At 37.6% G+C, this 25189-nt stretch overlaps 1 protein-coding gene across 3 annotated transcripts in view; it reads left to right on the top strand.

Annotated features, from left to right (window-relative positions):
* Window positions 1–23475, top strand: part of Agmo (alkylglycerol monooxygenase) — a 323619-nt gene extending 300144 nt beyond the window's left edge. For 2 of the 3 annotated variants that reach the window (XM_055625389.1, XM_055625375.1), the window contains one exon: window positions 22919–23475. In XM_055625389.1, coding sequence (XP_055481364.1) covers window positions 22919–22999 — 81 coding nt within the window. In that variant the 3' untranslated portion in view covers window positions 23000–23475. The remainder of the gene's footprint in view (window positions 1–22918) is intronic. The other variant, XR_008722211.1, reaches the window with a different exon arrangement.
* Window positions 23476–25189: the final 1714 nt, after the last annotated feature.

The raw sequence follows: 25189 nt of genomic DNA, 5'->3' as shown, positions 1-25189 counted from the left end.
CTTCTTCTTCTTCTTCTTCTTCTTCTTCTTCTTCTTCTTCTTCTTCTGCTTCTTCTTCTTCTTTGTGGGGAAAAGGCATTATGTTGTCACTATTGTATTCTCTCTCAGCAAAGAAAGCAAAGAATTTGGATAGAAAACACTGAGGAGTCTTGATTTAAAGCATGTCAATTTCGCTCCAGCCCTGTGATCGCGATGGAGGTACAGTTATTTCATGAAAGGCATATCAGCGGCAGTCAGTGTTATCAGCCGGATTTTGGTGTTGATAGATGACTTACAAGAACTCGGTTCTGGCTCAAGCAATAAGAATTGGACATTAGTGCCGGAGGGATTGGAATGGATCATGGAAATCACCCTGTGACTCTGATCTGACACAGATGTCCTCAATGTTCGGGAGCCAAATACTGCCCAAATGATTCTTTTGCATTTTTCTTTGGCGTGATACCAAGGAAGCATGCAGATCAGAGGAAAGATGTTTATACAGTTTGCCTCTCTCTCTTAATCTAGGAGTTTCAAACATCTTATTTATCATCCCAGTTTAGTTTCTGTTTGTGTTGCTTGAGATGAGGTCTTGTTAAGTGGAGCGGGCTGACCTCTGACTTATGACCTCCTAAGTCAAGCTTTCTTACTGTTGGGTTTAGCAGTGTCTCAGATTTATTTTCTTAGTTTCTCACACATATTGAATGATTTTAACATTTTTACTCCTGTTCCCATTTATGGGTGTCGTTGCAAACAAGAAGGATATTGCTGAACATACATCTCTTTAAACCGATATATATGATAATATTATTAGCATATACGACACCAACCCATAGACATTAATAGGCTTGTATTTCTTTCACTCAGTCTTAATTTATGTTTTTAAGTTTAGGCTAATTATCTATTGAAATAATTTGAAAATCTAATCGTGGTTGTTTTTAACCAAGATATCCCTCAAACGAAGACTGGAATCAAAAATTGTGGTATATTTAGACAATGGAATACTACTCAGCAATTAAAAACAAGGAAATCATGAAATTTGCAGGCAAATGGATGGAACTAGAAAAAATGATCCTGAGTGAGGTATCCCAGAACCAGAAAGACATGCATGGTATATACTCACTTATAAGCAGATATTAGCCATATGAAATAAGATAACTATACTAAAATGTACAGACCTAAAGAAGCTAAAGAACATGGAGGACTCTAGGGAAGAGACTGAAACTTCATTCAGAAGGGCAAACAGTATGCACTTTGAAAGTAAGAGGAGACAAGGAACAGGACATCTATTACAGATGGCCTCTGAAAGACTCTACTGATTGAGGTATCGAAGCAGAGGCTGAGACTCATAACCAAGCTTTAGGCAGAGTGCAGGGAATCTTATGGAAGAAGGGAGAGATAGAAAGACCTGGAGGGGACAGGAGCACCACAAGGAGATCAACAGAGCCAAAAACCCCTGAACCCCTGGGCTCAGAGGTTCCTACAGAGACTAATGAATCAACCAAGGACCTTGCATGGAGAGGACCTAGACCTCCTGCTCAGATGTAGCCCATGGGGAGCTCAGTCTCCATGTTGGTTCCCTAGTAAGGAGAGCAGAGACAGTCACTGGCATGAACTTGATTGCCTGCTCTTTGATCCCCTCCTCCTGGCAAGGTGGCCTAACTAGGCCAAAGAGGAAAAGGATCTAAGACAGTCTGATGAAACCTGATAGGCTATTGTTAGATAGTAGGGAAGGAGGACCTCCTCTATCAGTTGAATAAGTGAGGGACATAGAAAGGAAAGAGAGAGAAAGTTTGGGACCAGGTGGAGATAAGGGAGAGGCCTACAGCTGGGATTCAAAGTGAATAAATTGTAATAATAATAATAATAAAGAAAAAATTAAAAAGAAAAGCCAACCCTTGGGCAGAGTGCAGGAGATCTTATGAAAGAAGTGGGAAATAGTAAGTCCTGGTGAGGACAGGAGCTCCACAAGGAGAACAAAAGAACCAAAAAATCTGGGCACAGGGGTCTTTTCTGAGACTGATACTCCAATCAAGGACCATGTATGAAGATAACCTAGAACCCCTGCACAGATGTAGCCCATGACAGTTCAGTATCCAAGTGGGTTCCATAGTAATGGGAACAAAGACTGTCTCTGACATGAACTGATTGGCCTGCTCTTTGATCACCTCATCCTGGGGAGTGGGAGGAGAGCAGCCTTACCAGGCCACAGAGGAAGAAAATGCAGCCAGTTCTGCTGAGACCTGATAGACAAGGATCAGGAGGAAGGAGAAGACCTCCCCTACCAGTGGACTTAGGGAGAGACATGCATGGAGAAGGAGTAGTTAGGGTGGGACTGTGAGGGGAGGAGGAGGGGTTTACAGAGGGATACAAAGTAAATAATGTGTAATTAATAAATTAATAATTAATAAAAATTAAAAAAGAAAATCCAATTAAAATGAGCTATCTCTAAACTGACTGCATTTGTATTGTATTGTTGCCTGCAAAATGCATAAGACAGCATGTCAAATACTTTCATGAGAGATAACGTGAATTTGATATATTCCATCGCTTTCAATTGATCTATAAGTTACACAAGTGCCATTGTAGGAGAACATGTTAGGTAAAAGCAGTAACAGAAATAAGATTCTAAAAGTCTGGAAATGTAGAACAAGTAGAGATTAAATAATCTGTAAAGGATCTGAGAAGGTAAGAGATTTTCTGGAGTGGGCAATATCAAGGACCATCTAAGCAGGCAGTGAGTTCTAAACACAAGGAGGTGGATGTGAACAGAAGTATGTAAAACACCATTGTATATCAGGAAAGATTTGTGTTATGGTCAATATATAGCCCAAACTCTATATAATTTCTTTTAAAAGACATTATTGGATTATCAAGGCACCATGAAAATGGCCTTTTATGGGTACACATTAGGGAATGCATTTTCTCTGAATCAAGTGTCTAAATGTAATACTCCCTGTTGCCACAGTCCGTGCTACTCCTAATTTTGATTACTGGCACTATCAACCAGCCTGACTGCATGCTAACGGGATATTCTTGCTGTTGCCTCTGTCTGTCCTACACTATAGCCAACCTAATGCTATGAAGCCGGGATGAAAATTCATCAGTGGCCCACCCTGTCTGTATCCCCACAGCAATCCACTCCCTTGTCTCCTCCCAGCCCCACCCACCTTCCCTATTCTCCCTCTATGCCCTTTCCCTAGTTCCCTGATACGGGAGGTCCTCCTCCCTTTCCATCTCACCCTAGCTTATAAGGTCTCATCAAGCCTGGCTGTATCATCTTCCTCTGTGGCCTGGTAAGGCTGCTCCCCTGCCCCCACCAGGGGAAGGTGATCAAATAGCTGGTCACTGACTTCTGCCCCTGTACCCCTTATTAGGGCAGCCACATGGAAACTGAGCAGCCAATGGGCTTCCTTTGAACAGGGCATTTAAGTCCTCTCCATGAATGGTTCTTAGTTGGAGTATGGGTCTCTGCAGGCCGCCTGGGTCCAGGTATCTTGCTCTGCTGTTCTCCTTGTAGAGTTCCTGTCCCTGCCAGGCCTTTCTATCTCCTTCTTCTTCCATAAGGATTCCGGCACCCTGCCCAAAATTTAGCTATGAGTCTCAATATCGATACCCTGGGGTGTAGAGTCTTTCAGAGGTACCCTGTGGAAGGCTTCTGTTCTGTTCCTTGTCTTCTGCTTCCGATGTCTATCCTGTTTGCCCTTCTGAATGAGGATTATGCATCTTCCCTAGGGTCTTCCTTGTTGTTTAGCTTCTTTTGGTGTACAGATTTTATTATGTTTATCCTATCTTATAGGTCTAGTATCCACTTATAAGTGAGTATATACCGTGTGTGTCTTTCGGCTTCTGGGATACCTCACTCAGGATGACCTTTTCTAGATCCCACTATTTCCCTGAAAATTTCATGATTTCCTTGTTTTTAATTGCTGAGTAGTATTCCATTGTGTAAATGTACCACACTTTCTGTATCCATTCCTCCGTTGAGGGACATTTGCTCAACCATGTTCGTAGCAGCTCTATTCGTAATAGCCAGACTATTTTGTGCTTCCTGAAACAGAGCTATCTAAATCTTAGTTCCTCTTCTAAATCCTCCCGCACCCCCTAATTTGTCCCTTTAGCTCCCCCCCTGGGTTATGGCCACTATCCTCAAAACTTTCTTTCTTTTTTTTTTTTTTAAATGCTGTCAAATTTTTATTTATCCCTTTTGTATTGGTTGTTCCACATATCAGCTCATGAAATATTTGGAACACTGAGTTCAATGTGAATTGCTCCACATATAGTAAATGGAATCGTGCCATCACTCATGCATAAATTCTTAATTGATCAGTGTGTGCATTCTAAGCACATAATTCTTCCCAGACACTTCCTTAAATCTTTTAAGCTGCAGGTTGTGCCCTGCTCTACACAGGACACTGCACTAAAATTGTTCCATGGTCGGTGTATACTAACTCCTATTTAATCCCTTATCAGATCCCATCAGGACCACTTAGATCCTCTTCCTCTGTGCCTAGCTAGGTCACCCCACAAGGGAGATGTGATCAAGAAGCAGGCAACTGAGTTAATGTCAGAGACTGTCTCTTCTCTCTTTACTAGGGAACCCACATGGAGACTGAGGAGTCTAAGGGCTACATCTGAGTTCTTTCTAATAGCTAGTAAAACTCATTTTCATCTGTTATAATTAATGGTTGGTTTGATATAATTTTAACATCCTTTGTTTATAATTGTGTTAGAGATGAACTATCTTTTCTTTTAAATCTTCCTTCTTGCTATGTATTACATAGTGCATTCAATATGACATGTATATTGTGTAAGTGTGTTGGTATATGCGCACTTTACTTACTTTTATGATTTTGGTTTATTTATTACTTACTCATACTTTTCGTGGTAAGTACACTGATTAACGCGGTTAGTCTAATCCCTTCGTCTCCACTTCTATACATGTGTATAATTCAGTCTAGCCTTTTACCTGTGTTGGTGTGCATGTATCTGCGCTCATGAGTCTGCTGCACGTGTGTGTGCGCAGGTCCATGCATTTGTGTGCAAACGTGGAAGCAAGAAGAGGCCTAGGATGCCTTCCTCCATCTCCCTCTTTCTGTTCCTTTGAAGCAAGGCCTCGCAGTGAACCAAGTCTCACCGTTACCCCTTAGCTGGGTGGTAAGACTGGCAGGCCCAGGAATCCTCCTGTTTCTCCTCCCAGACAAATTGCAGTTACAGGCATGTGAGGACTGTCAGGCTTCTCATGTGAGTGCTTATATCTGAATTCTGATTTTCATGATTGCGCAGCAAGCACTGTTCATCTCTGAGCCATCTCTTCAGTCCCAGTTGTGCCTACATTTTAAAGGACGTATAGATGATTGTCAATTTCTGTTCAATTAATTGTAATTAATTTTAATTACTTTACCAAATTCTTTATTCATATATCATGGGTTTTGTGTAGTTTTGTTTTTCACCTACTGAAATTACTTCCAATTTAATTTCATTCTTTCTGAAGTATAAACCTTTTCTTTGCCTTTCCACAATGTGATTACTGAACTATGACTGTCTAGTAATGTTCTCAGTTTATCATTAATTTTTAATTGATTTTGTGCTTTATGTTCACACTGAAAGTTTAAGGAAATGTGTTAATATTTGAAGGTAGTTCCTCACATGTAGTTCCTCATATTGACCAAATGTCAATATAAATTTTATTTTTTTTTCTTCTAATATTTTCTACCTCTTGTTTCTGACTTCCATTTTAAATTTGCTCTTTGCCTTTACTCTTCTGCAGTTTCCCTGAGACATCTAACTTGTTCTCTTTGTTTCCCTGTTTCATTCTTCCTTGGGGTTGGATGGACACTTGTCCTCCTCTTACTTTCTGAACTGCTGGCACCACCAATCACTGCTCATGTCAACTTTCCACTCTCTCTTTCACTTCTTCTTGAGCTCCGCTGTACACATTGTATTTTTCACCTTTTTTCATCTCTACATTTGTGTTCTGTATTTCTGTTTCTTTAACTCTCTTTGTTGCTCTTAAATCTCTCAAAGTATCTTGTTTCATCAGTTTACCACATTTTAATTTCAATAAGTACATTTTGGTTTGAGATAGTTTTGTCTGGTTTCACTTACACTTACCAGTTATTTTCCCAGTTACTATATATTTTCACTTGTTTCTATTGTTGCTTAATTTTCATTAAAATTTTTTAAGAAATGTTTTTGGACTGGAAAAAATGCTTGTACTTCTCTTAAAGAGGACTACAGTTTTGTTCTTAGCACCCATGCCAGATGGCTCACAGTGATTCTGTTCAATACCTGCACATAGACACTCACACACACACAATTGAAAAATATATAAATCTTCTACAGAGCTTTAAAAAAAATTTACCTTAGATTTTCACAGTCATCATTACCTAATATTGTGATGAGAATTCTCATTACATGTATTGCTCTCTCCTTTGTGGTGTCCTGTGTGTGTGTCTTCCCCCTCCTCCTCTTTGTGTGTGTCTGTGTGTGTGTGTGGTGTGTGCACCCATGCATGTCCAGGTGTTTGACATTCTAGTGTGAGCCCAGGCTTTTTTGAGATTTTGGTATTCCTGGGCTTCTCTTGTGTGCTATGAAGCATTTCTGTATACGTTAGCTCTCCACCTCTCGTGTCCCCATAAGCTTCATGGGATAAACTCAGGTTTACAGAGAATGCACAGCTTTGAATAATCTCTCAGAAAATCAGCTTTCATAAGAGTTTCATTATCTGGAACACGGAAGCAACCAAACACATTTTAGCACTTCTCTGACCAGTGGCACTTTTTCCTAGGACTCATCCATTTTGTTCATTGAACCATTTATAGGCTGATTTTGAGCTATCCTGCTTTTACAGCGGCAAAGCCACATATGACAATTCATTTGTAGCATCAAAACTCCTGCTGCTGTAAATTTTGCTTTTATGTCCCAGGTGATGGGAAGAGATGAGAGCCTTCTCTAAGTGTTACTCATATCTGGCTTGGGCTGAGGTATTTTTATCTAAATATCCCTAGGCCTAGGCCTCGAAGATGCCAGCCTCCATACAATATAATCTTCTGCAAGCTGGGACCATGAAGGCTTCAGGTTTCACTCTGCATCTTTAACCTAGGCCTAGAATGTTTCAGCCTCCATGACTTACTGCAGAATAAACTCATATTTTACAATTCTTTCTGAACTCTGGCTGGCTGCTTCAATTTAGCTGTTCTGGCTTAACACTCTTCTTCAAGCTGATTGATTCAGGCTGGATTCTCACTGAATTGTTCTGCTTGGAAAAACTGCCTCTGAACCCCAGGAACTAAACTGCATTGAACTGCCTGCACTAAACTCAACCAAAGGGTACCAAACTGTACTCACATTCACTCTCTTCACTGTCTGTCCCCTACTCACTCTCTCTGTGTTGCCCTTAAGTAGCTCCTCTTTCCTGTCTTTTCTTCTGAGAGTTGGGTGTATCTCTGACTCATTCTGTCAAATCTTCCTCTGATTAATCAGTTTGTGTGCCCCTCCATCAGAAGTCATTGTTTGGAATTTACGGTGTATACTAAAGGCATGTCTGTATTCCAGCCAAAGAGAGTAAAAGTATGGCCTGTTTATATTCCAGAGCGATTAAAGGTATGTATTTCAGCTAGAGGGATTAAAGGTGTGTCTATTCAACCTGGATCACAGTCTTTAGATGTGATCCCTTGGCAGAGTAGCCATGTTGCTGGATTCAAATTCCTCTACATGCTCCAGGTTTATATTCCTTCCCTTTGTTGGTTTTCACCTAGAATGTGGTTTTTATTCCCTGTCCTTTGAGGTTAGCTACATATGAGGCTTATAATCTTGTTCCAAGTTATAAGAAAATTCATTACATGCATTTTATAAGTCACTTTACAGGAAGTCTAAGTCTGTTTGATAGAAGGTACTATGTATTTCACATTGATAAAATATCGTTAAAGGCCTGAAAACTATAGAAACACACATACACAAAGAATTCTCTGTCCTGTTGAACAGCAAGCTTTCAATGTTTTCTTTTTGCTTTGGTGGGCCTCAAATTTAGAGTCTCACCTCTGTCTTCGAAGTGTTACCCACCCAGGCTTGTCACTTTGTTGTGTACATATCTAGGAATAGAATTCATAAATTAAATTTTCCATGTATTGATCTTCAGCCCTTCTAACATGAAATTCTAACATGCAATACGTATCATTTAATGTATTATATTTTATATTAGAAAATGTTAAACTGTTTTATCTATTAAATTGTTTAATCTGTATGCCATTTGACCAAACAGAATTTTTAATTTTATATCTAACTTTGTGGCATATACATTTTTTACTGATACTTCAATATTAAGTTTTCATATTCCCAAATAGGTTAAACTCAAATGGCCCTAATCTCTCTGGTTCAGTCAAATCTTTCTTACTGCTTGTAGAACTCACATTTATTTTATTTCATTCTGCTCTAAGCCCATTCGTGTAAGAAATAGGTGTCAACACTGGGACAGGAGATACTTCCTACAAACAGAGTCTACACTCCAGGACTGTAGAGTCAAATTGCCAAAGAAAAACTAAAAATTGCACAATTACCTTTGGCTGCATGTGAGCCGTGGTCTGGACATACCTGGCAAGGCTTTGTTTTGTTCTATTCTTACAGGATTGTTTAGTTGCCTGTAAGGAGTTTCTCCCTGTACATCCAGCTAATCCTCAAACTCTTAAATCTTATTAAAACTAAAAATTATGAGTTGGATACACAGGAGATTCCAGTTTTAAAAAAATTGGCCATTCTTGACCATAAACATGTAAGTCAATTGTTATGGCATAAATACCAACACTATTAAACATTTATTATTAGTATTAATATGCATCTATTTTACCCAAGGAGGAAGAAAAGGAAAACCTGTGGACTCCTGGCAATGAGAAAGTGTTGTTTCCTAACCCTGATTTGGAACTTCCCCAGCAGGCCAGGCAATCTCTTCCTGGGCCTAACCAACATGGATTTAAACATAAGCCATGAATTCTTGATTGCTGTTTGGACTGAAGGTTTGCTGGAAGCAACGTTGTCCTACTTAGACCGTTTTCCAGCTTTTAAATGCACTAGAGTACGATTGTATTATGTGTTGACCCTGATTTATGTTGAAACCCAGGACTGTTTTTCCAGAAGAAGTGCTTTGTGTATGTGTGAGCCTTGAGGCCTGGCTTCATCAGAGGGCTGACTGGCTCACCTCAGTGTGCTGCTCATTTATTCAGACTTGAAGGGGGAAATCTGTGAACATCAGTGGTATTTGGTGAGAGAAATACCGTAAAACAGATAGGGCATGCTTAAAATGTATCACCATGATGTAATACATCAATACTCAATTACACATTTGTATGCACCTTAAAAAAAATGCCTCAAGAGAAAGACTGACTGTCATAATACCGTGTTTCAATTAAACCCACATCCTAGGCATTTCAAGTTCCAAATTCCTAAAACCCTCAAGTTAATGCTTTCCATGTTGTGAGGTTAATTTACATAAAGATCTGGAGCTCCTGCTGTACTGTTTCAACTTTGGTAGCCTTGATAGTCTCCACAGTGCTACACACAAATAGTAAAAACTGCTTTTTCACAAAGACAAGCTGTGATTATCAGCAGGCGTTAGTCTCACTAAGTGACCGCTGACTGTATTGGATTCCGGCATTGCCCAGGCCTCCTTCTTACAAGCCTTAGAAAACCCATCTGTTCCAACTGTATGTGTTTTGAAAATTAAATGTACTAATATCATGCCGAATGACCTGGCTGCCAAACCCATGTGGGAGAATTCCGGTCGGAATTCCGGTGGATACAAGGGGTGAGGGGACAATGAGAAAGACAAAGAAGGTTTATGAATGTGGGTTCATTCTTCAGATTTCAGCATAGATTATTCCTTGATTTCATCCTGTTAAATTTTCATCAGTATTCATCCATGTGAAATTGTCAAGGGCCAAAACAATCTTCTCAGTCCGAGGTTCTGCGAAGTTGTGCTCTCTGGTGGTTTGCTTTATTCCTGAGGATCACAGCCGGGCAAAGAAAAATTGTTCAAATGTAATTACACAACAACATTAGACATCCCTGTGTACTTGAGAGTCTCTCATAGCTTGAAGATTGTTTTTAAGACAGAACCTACTTAGGTGACCTTTGCAAAACAATTTAACAGGTTCAGTACATACTAGAAGAGTACATATGAAGGGTCTCATCTGTTAGGTGCTGGAGCACAGCACTGATGTTTCTTCCTTCTCATGTTCTGCAAGTTGGTCACTACAGGCAGGGTTCTTTCGAATTTCCGATATTTACATAGAAACTTCCTTTCACACTTCCTCCATCTAAGTATTTCTCAATGGGTACCCTTAAGAAAGTCAGTATAAGAGGATTGTAAACACAAAAGCATTTGCATTATATAAGCACCGTTTTAAGGATTTTTGAGGTAGCTTCACCTGGGGTCACCTTCTGTTCCACATGCTAGCCTCACAGGCTGAATGAGGAGTTCCCGCTAACCCCTACTCATTGCAGAATCATTAACGTGGCCTCGTTATCTTTAAGTTGCCCCATGGCTACCATGTCACTGCTCGTCCAGATGCTTCTACGGCTACAGGCATATTTTCTGAAAAACATTTCGGCTTAAAGTGTAACTTAACCTACTGCAAATATTTTATAAGTTTTCTACCAATTTTTAGAATATCATAATTATTTTTAGAATCCTAAAAATTTCCCCGTCTCATTCTCCTTTCTCTAGGTCTATCTATCTCTCCCTAATTTTATGCCTCTACAGAATGAGAAAAAGATGAAACAATGAACTTTGGACTACATTAAAAGCTAAGCATTTGTAGGTTATCATTTTGAAAGATGACCAGGGAAATTTATTTTTTATTGAATTATATGCATAAACAACTTATTTATCTTTAAAATTGTTGTTTTTAAAGCCCTATTATTTACCTAGCAGCCGTTGTATTTCCTTTATATTCTCATCCCTGTGCCCCTGCAGAGTTCTCAGAAAAATCTGTCATTACTGATGCATTGCCTGCCACCATGTGGGCAGTATCCACTATATTATTCTTCCAAGATGATGCTTTTTAAAATTTCAGACATCCAATGCCAGAGCCCACTATGCCCATGGAGATTACAAAATTTCATATCTGGGACTTGGCAACTGAAAAATATCTCTCTTCTCTTCATTTCCAGTCTTTCTACAGTCTCCAAAATGCATGGAGAATACTTTTTACAAGGCTTTTTTTATGACTTTTCCTCTGTTCATTCAGTGACCTTGTTGTGCCAACAATTTGGGCAAAGGCTATTTATTACTCTGTGTTCTTTTCCTTGCAAATGTAATTATTTCTGGAGATGTTCCTGGGAACTTTCTAACATCATCATACTGTCTTGGTAAATGCTACTTTTTTCTCTTCTTGAGAAAGTAGAAGGGCCTAGTCATTTTGTGAAGAGAAAAAAAGTATAACTCAGATTCTGGGATGCCCTGGCATTGGTTTTCTAGAAAGTTTTAGAGCTTTCAAAATTTTTGTCTACTTCTGACTTGTAGTTTTCAAAGACAATGGGTGAGAGGAGTCACAGAGAGGAAAGAAGTTGATATTAAAATTTTTATTTATATTTCCTTTATCCAAGAAACAAATCTTTCGTATGTGTCCTATACAGTAATAATCAAAGTTGAATTAAAAGCAATAGACAATCAACTCGTGAGTATTTTAGAACAAAGGTTAGGAAACATCATTGTTGAGGCTGAGGCAGTAACAATAATGGCCTGTTATTGTGTCTATTACATAGATGTTATTGGTTTAGTGTATATGATCATGTTATCACGATGATATACATGATATTTGATAACATGATATACACGATATATGATATTTGATAACATGGTCATATATACTAAAAGCAATAACATCCATGTGATTAGATACACAACTGTGGATGTAATACATTTTCATACACATTATTTCAATTAATATTTTCAGTGAATTTATAAGATTGCTTTTATGTCTTCAGATGTATACTCTAAAGTATAATAGCATTAAATATCTTACTCGAGATAAAATTGTAATTAAAGTATATATCTGTGTCCGAAATGCAACACTGGTACTGAATTATGATAAGCATAGGAAACTCCCTGCCTGCTATAATGAGGATGGTTTTTTTTATTCATATAAGCTCTTATAAAATAATTATGGAAGATAGAATTTGTGTTTTAAATAAATTATGAAAGTAAATGTAATAATTCCATAATTTAACCAATTTTAATAAAAGGTTTTCATTTATATTTAATGATAATATTGTGAATACAATTTTAGGTAACAACTTAGAAAGACACAAATAAAAATCTACCAGTGTAGAGGAAATAAATTCACAAAAGTCTATCTAACTCTGAGTGCTGTTAATTTAAGGGCTATATTGTTCAGACCCAAGCCAGCAGGGAGATGAATGAAACAGAATACAGTTTTGGGAGGGGATAATAAATAATTATAATTATATATATATATATATACAAATATTATCTAGTGAGTCCACATTTTATATTATTACATATTATATTATTATATATTATTACATAATATTATTATATTATATTACATATTATCCTTGAATCCACACAATATTTTGTGCGTCCATTCACATCTGTAGTAGACATCATGCTTTTTTTTCCTTTGAATTACATACCGAAATAAATAGTTAATGAATTGATAGAAAAATATGAGTATTATTTTCAAATGAGTCAGTTGTGATTTAAAAAGCCGGTTATTTTACCTTAGCTCTGTATTGGAACTTTAAAGAGTTTTCAATAGTCTTTGGTTGATGGTGTAGCAGAGGTAAGTGCATCCGCTTAGTTCTTCTACCACTCTTCAACTAAACTTTCCTTCAGGTGGGCTTTTTTCTTTCAAAGTTGTCTATTCTAACAATTTATCATTCTAGTATGTTTGCTTTTCTCAAAATTGACTCAATTTTGCTTATTGCTTTTTCTTAACTTTGTCAATGAGTGTTTCAAGAAACACTTCTACTGCTGAATTACCTAATTATTGTAAGATGTTTTATACAAATATTCCATTATGTTATTCAAGATCCTCTGGGAAAGTTCTGAAATGTGTATTTTTACCGTGACATTAATATGCAAATATACAAATTGTCCCTTGGTTGTGGAAATGCTACATCTTTCTTTTGCTTCATGATATGTTCTTTCATGATATGATTCCTTTCAGAATAATTCTTTATTACCGTTATCATCACTTGGAACACAGGAGATGTGTGTCTTGGTACAGGCTGATACCTTTTTTTTTTTTTTGATAACTTTAATGCTAGAATATGAACTTTGGTTGTATGCAGTGCTGTGTAATCAGAACCTGCATTGCCAAACCGATTAGAAACATCTGGGTGCCTGCCCCTTTACTGGAAGTGTTGCCAAAACAGGTAGTCCAAATGGAAAGCAAGGGAGAGCTCAGGCACCTGGGGTGTCTCTCAGGAAAGCAGCTGAAGTTCCTTAGGAAGTCCTCGTTATTAGCCATCAGCCGCAGCTTTGTATACCCCTGGGTCCAGTTCTGGCTTGACTGGCCTAGTAGGATGCAGTTTATGATTGAGGACATTTGCAGAAAACTGCTTGGGCAATCCCATCTCTGGAAGAACTCTGAGAAATCTCTCAAGCTGCAGGCCATATGTGGGTTGTTGGACTTCTCTTAGTCTACTCTGGAGTCTCCCATTTACTGGGGTGCTAATCATCCCTGTGACGCAAGCAAAAACAATGTGAATGATTCTTAAAAAAAAACTCTAAGTTACAGTCTCCTATTTTTAACATTAGACATAGCTATTATGGCTGTAAACATGTCATTCTCCCCTAAAAAATAGGACACATCTTAAAAGACTTTTTGTTTTTACTTCCAAAGTAGTGTACAGGTGCAGGCACATATTTGGTGCCACACCAATTATCCTGATAAGCATTGCTGAATGCAATTCTGCATTTGTAAACATGTGCCGTTGCAGGCGTGAGCACTGTGCAAATACTGGATTTTCAGTCACATCAGAATCTCTAGGCTCTCGCTTCAGGATGTGCTGAAAATCCATTTGCTGCATGATAAGATTCTGGAGAGAGGGCTTGGTTGTCAATCGTTAATCTCAGAAATGGAATTTGGGTAGAAGATTGTGGCTGATTGATTTTCCTTTATGGATTTTATTGAAGCACAGCTCTGTTTTAGAGTACGAAAGCTGTAATTTTCACTGCTTGGGAGTAAGTTAGAAATGTAGATGCTTTGAATCTTTGATTAGTTGACATGAATATCTTTACTACACATAATCCTTGGGGATATGGGATATCCCCATAATCTATGGGGATATGGACTAGGTTCCAGTAACATTTTATTCATAACTTTTCTGTTACAAATGTGCTGGATATGAGGCACATTTTACTGATGGTAGGCATGCACAAGGAAATAAAAAGAATTTTTGAAGTTATAAGAAAATCATTGATGCAGGAGAATAGATGCAGAAAAGCAATGTGAGAACCTATGGGGTAGAGTTGGAGTGATGGAGAATATCCTTTCCATTCATGAGGACGTGGATTTGGTAGTCATCCTATAAAAATCATTAATAAAATAAAAAACAGAGACTTTTATAGTGAACTTTTAAATTCATTAACTGTCAAAAAAGAGTTCAGTCTTAGTTCATTCAGTTTTAGGTCATAATGTCAGGATATTTAGAATGTTTTACCCATCAGCAACTTTAATGCATATAAAAGTTTCAGCACAGAGTAGAACTAAGTAACGTTCAAGTGCTTGTTATTCTTTGTACTCTGGTTCTAAGTCCAATTGTTTTTTAAAAAAAAAAAGATAAACCAGGTTGATCAAGCGTATGAGATGTCACTGCTTTGCTTTGTTCTGTTTTCTTCCCACATGCACACAGACAAAAGGACCTGGTGCTCCATGATAAGAAGCCTGGTATAAAGATTTTCAGAAAATGAACCTCTTCCCTAAAATATTCCCCAGCTCAGAGACTGCACTCTTTTTAATTTCTCTTCCAACTTCAAATTGAAATAGTAAATGATTAACCTGTAAAGGGCTGTGGGGAACAAAAGGAAGCTTGGGTAGTGAGAATTTAGCAAGAGTTTAGAAACTGTAGGGGAAAGTGCTCTAGAGAGGAGCCTCACTGTTGCTTATAAGGAAGAAAAGAATTCAGCAACCAATCAAAAACAATTTTACTAAGCATATGAGCAGATATTACACTCTGAAAACAAAGCTTGCTAATGCTAGTAACAGTCCTAAAAGTTGTGTGTCAGTAAAAACAATTAATTCAAACTTTAAATTCAATGCAGAAAAGTCCACAGATGTTTTTGAGAAATATAGCATGTATTTTCACTTTATGCTAATTATGGCTTATACAATTTTAACCAGATGGTTTTGCATGCACAGTAGCTGATTCAGGCCAAATGTCTTCAGACATGTTCTTTGAACTGTAGGTAGGCCTCATAGACCCTTGAGGTGATCCCTAATCTTATCAAGAATATTTGTCATTCTCATGTGTTTATGTGATAATTCAAATGTAACTTGGATGGAGAGCTAGTTCAAATATAGTGAAGAAAGGAACACACATTCTTAGGTGGTCTAGACCTTCAGAACTGACAGTTGTGCATGAAATGAGATTATCGGGTGGGGGCTGAAGAATTGATTGACATGAATAATATGACACTTGTGTCAAAAAGCTAGTACTTTCTTGATGTTCTGTTTCATTTTCCCCAACTTAGTATGAAATAGTGAAATATCTGGATTTTCACTGAAGAGAAGTCAAAGAAATAAAAAAAAAAATCTTAGGTCTTGTGGTGTCCTTGACCCCTCCTGCTTCCTTTATCCTTCCTCCCACTCTTCTGTAAGACTCCCTGAGCTCCTCCTGTTGTTTGGCTGTGGGTCTAGCATCTGTTTCCATCAGCTGCTGGATGAAGCCTCTCAGAGGACAGTTCTGCTAGGGTCCAGTCCCCTAACAGTGGGAGTAGGGTTGTTCTCTCACTGTGTGGTCTGTGGTCTGCCTTTGGTTCCCTAACTGGGCTTCCTTGTCAGGTCTCAGGTAACCAAGGTTACCTTTAGTCTTTCTGCAACTCAAGATGCCAGGGTGGATTGGCACCTTTTGGGAGCCTCCTCTTCTCTGAGAGAAAGAAGAGTGGGGAATGGAAGGAGAGGAGCATGAGGGTGGGCCTGGGACCAAAGGGTATTTAGTGTATTTTCTTATTTGAAACAAATATCAGTAGATATTTAGGGACTCAGATATATTCCTTCCAAAGATTCTCATTTATAAATGAGCATAAACATATTGCTTTTTCAAAGCTATATTTTAATACAAAGCACAAAAATAGTTCATTTTAACAGTAGATAGTCCTAAATTGTCCTAAGACCTCATATTAAATTTAGCAATGGTTGTATTTTTTAATTTATTATTTAGAAGTAAAGAAACACACACATTTCTCAAAGCTTCTCAGTAATACAGTCCCTGGAAACATGTGAGTCAATATTTTGATCATTTATAAAACACTAGAAGCAAAGATAAGTTCAGTGTTTGAGTCCTTTTCTTCACAGTGTTCAAACATCATTTCTAAAAAGCAGAAAGCATGGTGTTTAAAACGTTAGCTTATATTTCTTTGGATAATTTAATATAATTTAGATATTTTCCATGCTTCCATTAAAGCAGTTCTTGCTTATAATTGTTGACATTCCTCACAATACGAAGTTAACTGCTGTTTTCCAGCCTTAATGTATGCTGGAGAAATGATCTATTTAACTTTTGACTGTATTTCATGTGTAAGAGTGTTAAGCCTGCATGTGTGTATGGTCAACTCGTGTGTGAGTGCTATCTGTGACAGTCAGAAGAGAGTATCAGAGCCTCGGGAATCAGAGTTTCATATTGTTTTGAGTCACCATATGGATGCTGAGAATTGAACACCAGCTCACCCGCTTGTCAGCCAGTGCACTTAACTTCTGAGCCATTTCTTCAACACAGAGAGAATTATTTATTTTTCATTTTTCTTTTGATATGCTTTTAAATGTTTCTTTTTAAATTTATACCCATTAATACTTGTATGGGAAAATATATCTTCTGTTGAGGGCTTATGCATGAGCTCACAGTACATGTTTTTATAAATAATTGAGACTCAAAAACCAACCAAACCACAATTTCTGTATAATTTCTGTATACATCTTCGGTTGAAGGACATCTGAGTTTTTTCCAGATTCTGGCTATTACAAATAAAGTTGCTATGAACATGGCTGAGCAAATGTCTTTGTTGTGTGGTGAAGCATCTTTTGGGTATATTCCCAGGGATGGCATATAGCTGGATCTTAAGGTAGCACGATTTCCAGTTTTCTGAGGAAGCACCAAATTGATTCCCAAGGTGGTTGTACAAGTATGTACTCCCACCAGCAATGGAGGAGGATACCCCTTTCTTCACATCCTCAAGTGTGCTTTCACTTGAGTTTCTGATCTTAGCCATTCTGATAGGTATAAGATGGAATATCAGAGTTGTTTTATTTGCATTTCCGTGATGACTAAGGATGTTGAGCATTTCTTTAAGTGTTTCTCTGCCATTTTATATTCCTCTGTTGAGAATTCTCTGTTTAGCTAAGTACTCCATTTTAAAATTTGATTATTTGTTTTGTTGGTGTTTAACTTCTTCAGTTCTTTGTATATACTGCATAATAGCCCTCTGTTGGATGTAGGGTTAGAGAAGGTCTTTTCCCAATCTATAGGCTGTTGTTTTGTTCTGACAACAGTGTCCTTTGCTTTACAGAAGCTTTTCAGTTTCATGAGGTCCCATTTATTGATTGTTGCTCTTAGAGCCTGTGCTGTTAGTGTTCTGTTCAGGAAATTGTCTCCTGTGCCAATAAGTTTGAGGATCTTCCCCAGATTTTTCTTCTAATAGATTTATTGTGTCTGGTTTTATGTTGAGGTGTTTTATCCATTTGGACTTTAATTTGTGTGAAACATTTACACAGGGAATACTACTTAGCTATTAAAAACAAGGACATTATGAAATTAGCAGGCAAATGGATGCAATTAGGAAAGAATACCCCTGAATGAAGCAATCCATAACCAGAAAGACACTACTTTATAGGCAGATATTAGCCATATAATATCGGATGACCATAATAAAATCCACAGACCTAAAGAAGCTACATAACAAGGAGGACCCTAGGAAAGATGCTTAATTCTCATTCAGAAGGAAGCAGGATAGACACAAGAAGCAGTAGAAAAGAGGGAACAGGAGAGAAGACTACCACAGATGTCCTCTGAAAGACTCCACCCAGCATGGGATTGAAGCAGATGCTGAGATTCACAGCCAAACGTTGGGCACAGTGCAGGCAGTCTCATGGAAGAAGGGGGGATGGGGGACAGGAGCTCCACAAGGAGATAAACAAAGCCAAAAAATCTGGGCCCAGAGGGTCCTGCAAAGACTGGTGCACTAACCATGTATGGAGAAGACCCAGCGCCCCTGCTCAGATGTAGCCCATAGGTACCTCAGTCTCCATGTGGATGGCCTACTAAGGTGAGCAGTGGCTGTCTATAACCTGAATTATCTATCATTTGCCTGCTCTTTAATTGCTGCCCCGTGGCAGGTTAGCCTTAGCAGGTTACAGAGGAAGTGGACCCAGGCAGTCTTGCTGAGACTTGAGAGGTTAGGGTCAGATAAAAGGGTAGGAGACGCCCTCTATCAGTGGACTAAGGGAGAGGGATAGGGGACAGAAGATGGAGAGAGTGTAGGACTGAGAGAAGAAGTGGGAAGGAGCTACAATCTGGATAAAAAGTGAATAAATTGTAAAAAATAAAAATAAATAAAATTTTTAAAATTACTTGTCAAAAAAAACACAAAAACAAACAAACAACAAAGAACAACCAAACCAAAAAGTCTAGTTATCTCATAGATATTAATTCTCTTGACAATAATTCAGGAAATTATAAAGCATGTGTTTCACCTGCAAATTTATATCAAACTTAAATTTCGTGAAAACTCTTTTTAAAACCTCCATAAAAGCTGAAGTACTATTGCTCGTTTCAACGGCCCACTGTTTAACAAGATACTTGTTTCTTTTGGCGATCCAGTCTATCTGAATAGCTACAGTTGGTATACCCAAATCAGAAGACATTAATGTGCACAGAGGCGTGTAAGAAATCAACCATCGTGCCTTGTAATTTGGAGGTTTGCAACTTTAGGGCTTGTCATTTGCACAAAATTACTCATTCTTGTATGATTCTTCCTCCAGTAATCTAGAAGGTTGACTTGCTCATATTTGATCCATTTTCAAGAAGGACTTTGAAAGAGACTTAACTGGGAGGGACAGTATTTCCCACTGGTGTTTAATAGGGATTAGAAGCTCAGATCAGCCACCTGCCAACTGATGATCTTTCTAGAATGAGGTGGAAGAAACAGAGAGAGCATCTGTGCAGGGCAAAGTTCAGGCGTGAGCGCTGATGTTCCTGGAAAGTCAGGAAAATAGCCTGAAGACAAGGACCACTAATGATGTGTTAGCACAGGGAGGGCTTGACACTGGGAATGAACTTCCTCTCGTTCATAGCCTGCATCCAGCTGTTGAAATCATGGGACTTGGCCAGACCTAGGATAAAGTGAGGGTGCACTGAGTTTGTATATATCCAGAAACATATCTATAGATTAGAGAAACATATAAAAATTAATGTTAAAAAAAATGCTACAATATCCGTTAACTCTGTCACTGCGCTTAAGCAAGAAAGTAGCTGCCTTTAGTTCATTTGATTGATGATATGTTGATATGTATTATCAAGTGAAACACCTTTAATCTTAATAACTATGGAAACACAGATGAATAGCTTAATACAAAATCAAAGAAAATTGAAAAAGAAACATTTTAACAGAATTGCTATCAACAATCAAGTAGTTATATGAACTTCATGACAGATAATTGTCTATATTAAATTATGTAACATAATTAAATTTATTATATTATATGTATGGTAATAAAAACATATCCATACATACATGTTTGGAAATATGAAAATAATTTGTTTTCCTCTACTTTAATATTTCTAACAAAGAAGAGTCAGACATAATTTTAGAAGGACATAGTCATTTTATGTCGCGTCTGTAGCCCTTTGGCAACATGTATAAATTTTTATTTAAAAAGTCTAATTTTCATCCTTAAAATATTGATTGTGAAAACATCTCAAAAGCCTAGCAGTGATTGGTTTTTAAAACTGCAAATCCAGACTGTAACTCTTTAAAAAGTAAAATAAACTATCTCTGGTCGGGGTATCATGCCATTCAGCTGCATGCAAGACCTGTCTGCACAAGGGGACTTTCCGGGTCTACTGCAAACGTAAAAAACATTCCCGGCTTGAGGTTGCTTGGGAACCATACATTAACACATTTGAGTTCCTACTGCTTCACCCACAAGCTAAATACCAATCCTCCAAACTGTTTTAAGAATCAGACAGCACAGTCTGGTAAAGACCATGATGATGCCTGACACAGCATCCCTCTACAGCACATTAGTAGGATCTGACGGAGACATCTGTGATCTACCTCTCTTTGGAGAATTAGTCCATAGATGCTCCACATAGAGGAACTGAAAACACATGAATCCTGCTCTTCTGTAGAGTGCTGGCTGCATTTGAGTTGGGTAGGAAATAGTCTATGCTTGGGCCTCAGTAGGAAGGAGGCCTCAAAGAGTCAATGGCATCGGGATTTCAAAGGTAGAAAGGCTTCTTTCTCATCCTGGTGGATTAATAACAAAGTTGTAAGTTATATTTTTTAACTTTTTTCCGCTCTAGTTTTATTTGGGAATTTTTAGTTTCACTGAGAATGTAGAAATACAGATAGTCTAAAGGAGACAATCCATGCTTGGGGACTAGGAAAAAGATGAATTATGGCACATGACATTTTATGTAGAGTTTTTTGAGGTTTCATGGAAATTGTTCTCCAGTCTTCTTCCATAGAGAAAATCCTTGTGACCTGAGACATCAAATACAAACTTAAAAAGATCCTTTGCTGCCACAAATATTTCACATTCTACCACATTGTGCTAGTTGTTTGGTGAATATACTGACTTAGAATAAACTGTTTACCAATACTACAGACACCATCTCTGACCCTTTTATGAAGCTGTGTTCTCAGCTACCCATCTTCAAGACAAAAGGAACTTGCTACTGAAGATTAGGAGTATTCACAATTCTCCTCTGCTCCTGCTGTTATTTTATCTGGCACCACGGTGAGAAATCTCATGAGGTCATTTCTCTTGAGTTACAGTCAAAAGAAACAAATTGAAAACCAGCCATTAAATACTTTGTGCTTGCCTTCTGAGGCAACTCCAAAATGTTAATATTATTCTTTTCTTCTGCTCCAATATAAGTACTGACTTTTTTCTTATTTTTTATTTTTTTATTTTGTGGAGATGATAGGCTGAAAGGAAGGCAGAGAGTGATGGGAACACACCTACATGACTTGCCAACATTAAGGCTAGTTGATCATCTAGAAACAACTTGGAGGTTGAAGTGAAATTGGACAGTATATTACATCTAAGCACCAACATTTAGCAAAATGTGTTTTGTTTAACTTGAGTTGTTGGGTTTTGTTTGTTCCTTTTTTGTTGCTACATTGTTTCATTATTCTGATCCTAATAGTAAAGGCATTTTGTGTGAACTAATAGCTGACCTTAGTTGATGCCATTGGCTTTACCTCAGAACCTAATCAAAGCATTCTCCCGTGTTTACATTTTATTGCTTAAGTATTTTTTCACAACATATTGTAATGCATCCTCCAGAACTAGAAAATGTCTTTCTGGTAACGAGTAACTGATAGTATTATCATAGTTTGAAGAAGACATTTGCATAGTTCATACATACACACACAAATACATACATACATACATACATACATATACATATATACATACATATATAAATATACACATACATACATATATACATACACACACATACATACATACATACATACATACATACATACATACATACATAGCGTCAGACACAATGTAAGGAGGAAACCCACATAGCTATATAACAAGTCTGGCTTATTACAAACTTGCTATAAAAATTTAAACCATTTCTTTTTTATCATCAGTCCAATACTCTCCTAAAATGGAGATCTAGAAAAGAAGTCCTCGGGCTTAACAAAAAGAAAGAGAAGAGTTCACACAGGAGAGAACTGAAGGCACAAAAACTAAATCCAGTTCGTAGACAGATGCAGAATGGGTGATAGCACTTAGAGTACGAAGAATGGAAAATACCACCATCATTATTCTTGCTGGGAATGTCTGTATGCACCATATTGCTAAATTCACTACAAAACAGAATAGCATGTGTTTGATTTTTGGTGATTTGTTGTAAGAATCTGGTGTTACCCAAAAGCCAAGAAATTAAACCCAAGGTACTCAAAAGGCTGATTTTTTTTATAATTTAAGTATATATTTAGTTTTGGAGAGAATTTTGAGCTACAGTAAGGTCAAGATACGGGGGAAGCAAGTTAGCCGCAGTTTTGTGAATTTCATTGCCCCTGGATGGAATACGTGGTTGGCTAGAGTATATCATCTCAGGGGAAAATGATTCTTCACCAGCGTTTTCACTTCTCCTGTTCCTAAGCCTCCTTAAACTATGGAGCAATGACATCCTTTAACACAGAACTCATAGCATTTGGTATCCACAAATGTAGAAGAAAAGTGTCCTCTTTTGTTCAGTATAGCACTTATATCGTCCATATCTTTAAAAAACACGTACATGTAGATGTAACAACCGCAACACAGAGATGCTCCTCATTCCCGTTCCTGTCTACACTGCAAGCCTTGTACTAAGTTGACTAAGTTCTACCGTCGAACAACTTGAGAATTTTGTCTAAGCCATTCAGCTGTGTAAAATTTGTTTGTTTTCTTCTAGGAAAAGAATTTAACTCACTGGAACTAAAGTTTTGACTCATTTTGTTGTTGTTTTCTTTCTTCAGATTTTCTTTTCTGTCTGCATTGCTTTCTGGGGAGTACGAAGCATGAAACAGCTCACCTCTGTCTCCTGGAAAAAGCCCTAGTGCGCCCAGATCTCTTGGTCCTGTCAGCTGTCCGTGGGATATCACAGAGAAAGATCTTAACCTTACAGATGCCTGCAAGAGCTACTTGGTTAATGAAATGAAAGAACTTCTTTACCTATGCTTTTCACATTTCTTCTTTTGTTAAAATTGAAATGAATTATATTATTTTTGCTCTCACTGAAAATCAAATAATTCATTTACATTGTGGCTGTATTGACTTGTCTCCTCTGCGGCAATGACTCTGGGAGAAAATGGGCTAAAATTCTTTAAAAGAATGAAAATTATATTTGTCATGCTTGGTCTGAGAACCTTTTGCCTTAATATTTGTTAAAAGTACGCTTAGAAACATCTCTGTAGTCTTTGAAATGTATTGTTGTCTATGTGAGCCTGCATTTGCCTCTGCAAATTAGTCATCTGTACTGCCATATTATGTTTAAAAAAATCAATGACATAAAAATAACAAGGATTGGACAGAATTTGTTTGTTCATGTTAATTTATATTACATACTTCTAAAATGTTGGGTCAACTTGTTTCAACAGCTGAAGAAGTACAACATAATTCATGCTACTTCAAATTATCATAATAATGTTAATAAAACTTCCTGAGTGGAAATGACAAAGGTGACACGCATACACTGCTTATTAAGACATTAAAAGTCTGTTATATGTTCCATTCGGAGAGATGGAGATAAGAACGGAGCTCACAAAAGGTTTGAAAATTAAGAATTCTTCCTTTACTGCAATTAGGCAATTTCAAGTGACAGTTTTAACCATATAGGTCAAATTAATGACTTCCATTACTCTCTACTTGCATGCATCACTGAATTAAGGAGACTACCTAGTTCCTTAGCCTCCTTTTTTAGGTATGTTACTTAAGACTGGAAGAAAGAAACATCAGGCTGCAGGTGTCTGAGCATTCCCAAGACAGGCCTGAAACATCTTCCCTTCAAGCCGGGACAGCAGAAGAAGGACAAGTGTGAATGACGGAAATATTCATATTTATATCTCAAGCATCAGAACTGGCTTTAGCTTTTATCCAGTCACGTTTTTATATTTTATAATTGAACACAGGATTCAAACAAATTCTGAAGTCCATAGCAAATATTAAACCCTACTTCAGTGCCTAACATTGCTGGCCTTCCCAGGTTAGGTAGAACTACCTTACAGCAGAGAGCCCTCTGCTGGCTGGAAATTATTAATGTGTCTTTAAGATTCTAGAGATGGATGCTATGTGTTCCCAAGGAATGCTAGGCTATGGGTCACATCATTCAATAATGGAAAGAAAACAGCATTTTGATTGAATCTCAAATATTTATTCAGCAAGCTAGAATACTTTTATGATGGGGAAAGAGAGAAAGGAAAGACAGACAGATACACAGAGGGAGAGACACAGAGAGAATGAGTCAGAGAGACAGAGAGAGAGTGAGAGAGCAAGAGAGAATACACATGAATATACATAGGTAGTTTAAAATAAGTTTAATAATGAAAATATTTCATGTGCAACTCAGTTTTCTTTGAACAAATTCAAAAGTGTTGCTTTTCTTTTTCTACATTAAGATTTTTTTTAATCTAACTCACTATGAGTTAGACCATTTTCCTTCTAGAAATAAAGGTATTTTGAAGTCACAAATTCCAAGCCTTTAACTATGGATGTGGTTCATAGATAGATGTGCCTAGGTCTTCTGTGCGTGAGATAGAACTTTTATTCACCGTCACCTTTCTAATTTTCCAGTCTGATTTTGTCTGGCGAGCACTAAGGCATGATGACAGATCAGGCAACTCTTAGGAATACTGTAAATTGATCTTGAGTGATCCATGTAATTTATGCAGGCTTTTGACTGGAAGGACTTTAATTGTCCCTACTTCTCTCCCTACAGAGAATAACACTAAAAGTAGGATTCATCAATTGCCCATTTTTTATGGAGATGTGCACTCTGCCGTTGCAATAATCACAGGGACACTCAGTCCTGTTTATCTACCAAAAGAACCAAAATGGGTTTAAGTGGAAGTTTCTAGTTTCTTTGAAGATTCAGTTTTGTCATGTGATATTTTGCTGAGAGTTCTCACATGCAAGGGGCATGCTTTGTCTAGCTGAGAACATCTGTGATTGAACTCTGAGGAGAGGACATACATAGAGGCTCACACAAAGTGAAACATCACTTTTTGTATCGATATCACTGTGCTGACTCT

Source organism: Psammomys obesus, unplaced genomic scaffold, assembly GCF_907164565.1.
Source record: "Psammomys obesus unplaced genomic scaffold, mPsaObe1.curated_primary_1811, whole genome shotgun sequence".
Taxonomy (NCBI): domain Eukaryota; kingdom Metazoa; phylum Chordata; class Mammalia; order Rodentia; family Muridae; genus Psammomys; species Psammomys obesus.
Note: the sequence above shows the minus strand (reverse complement) of the source record. Positions and strands in the feature narration are given on the sequence as shown.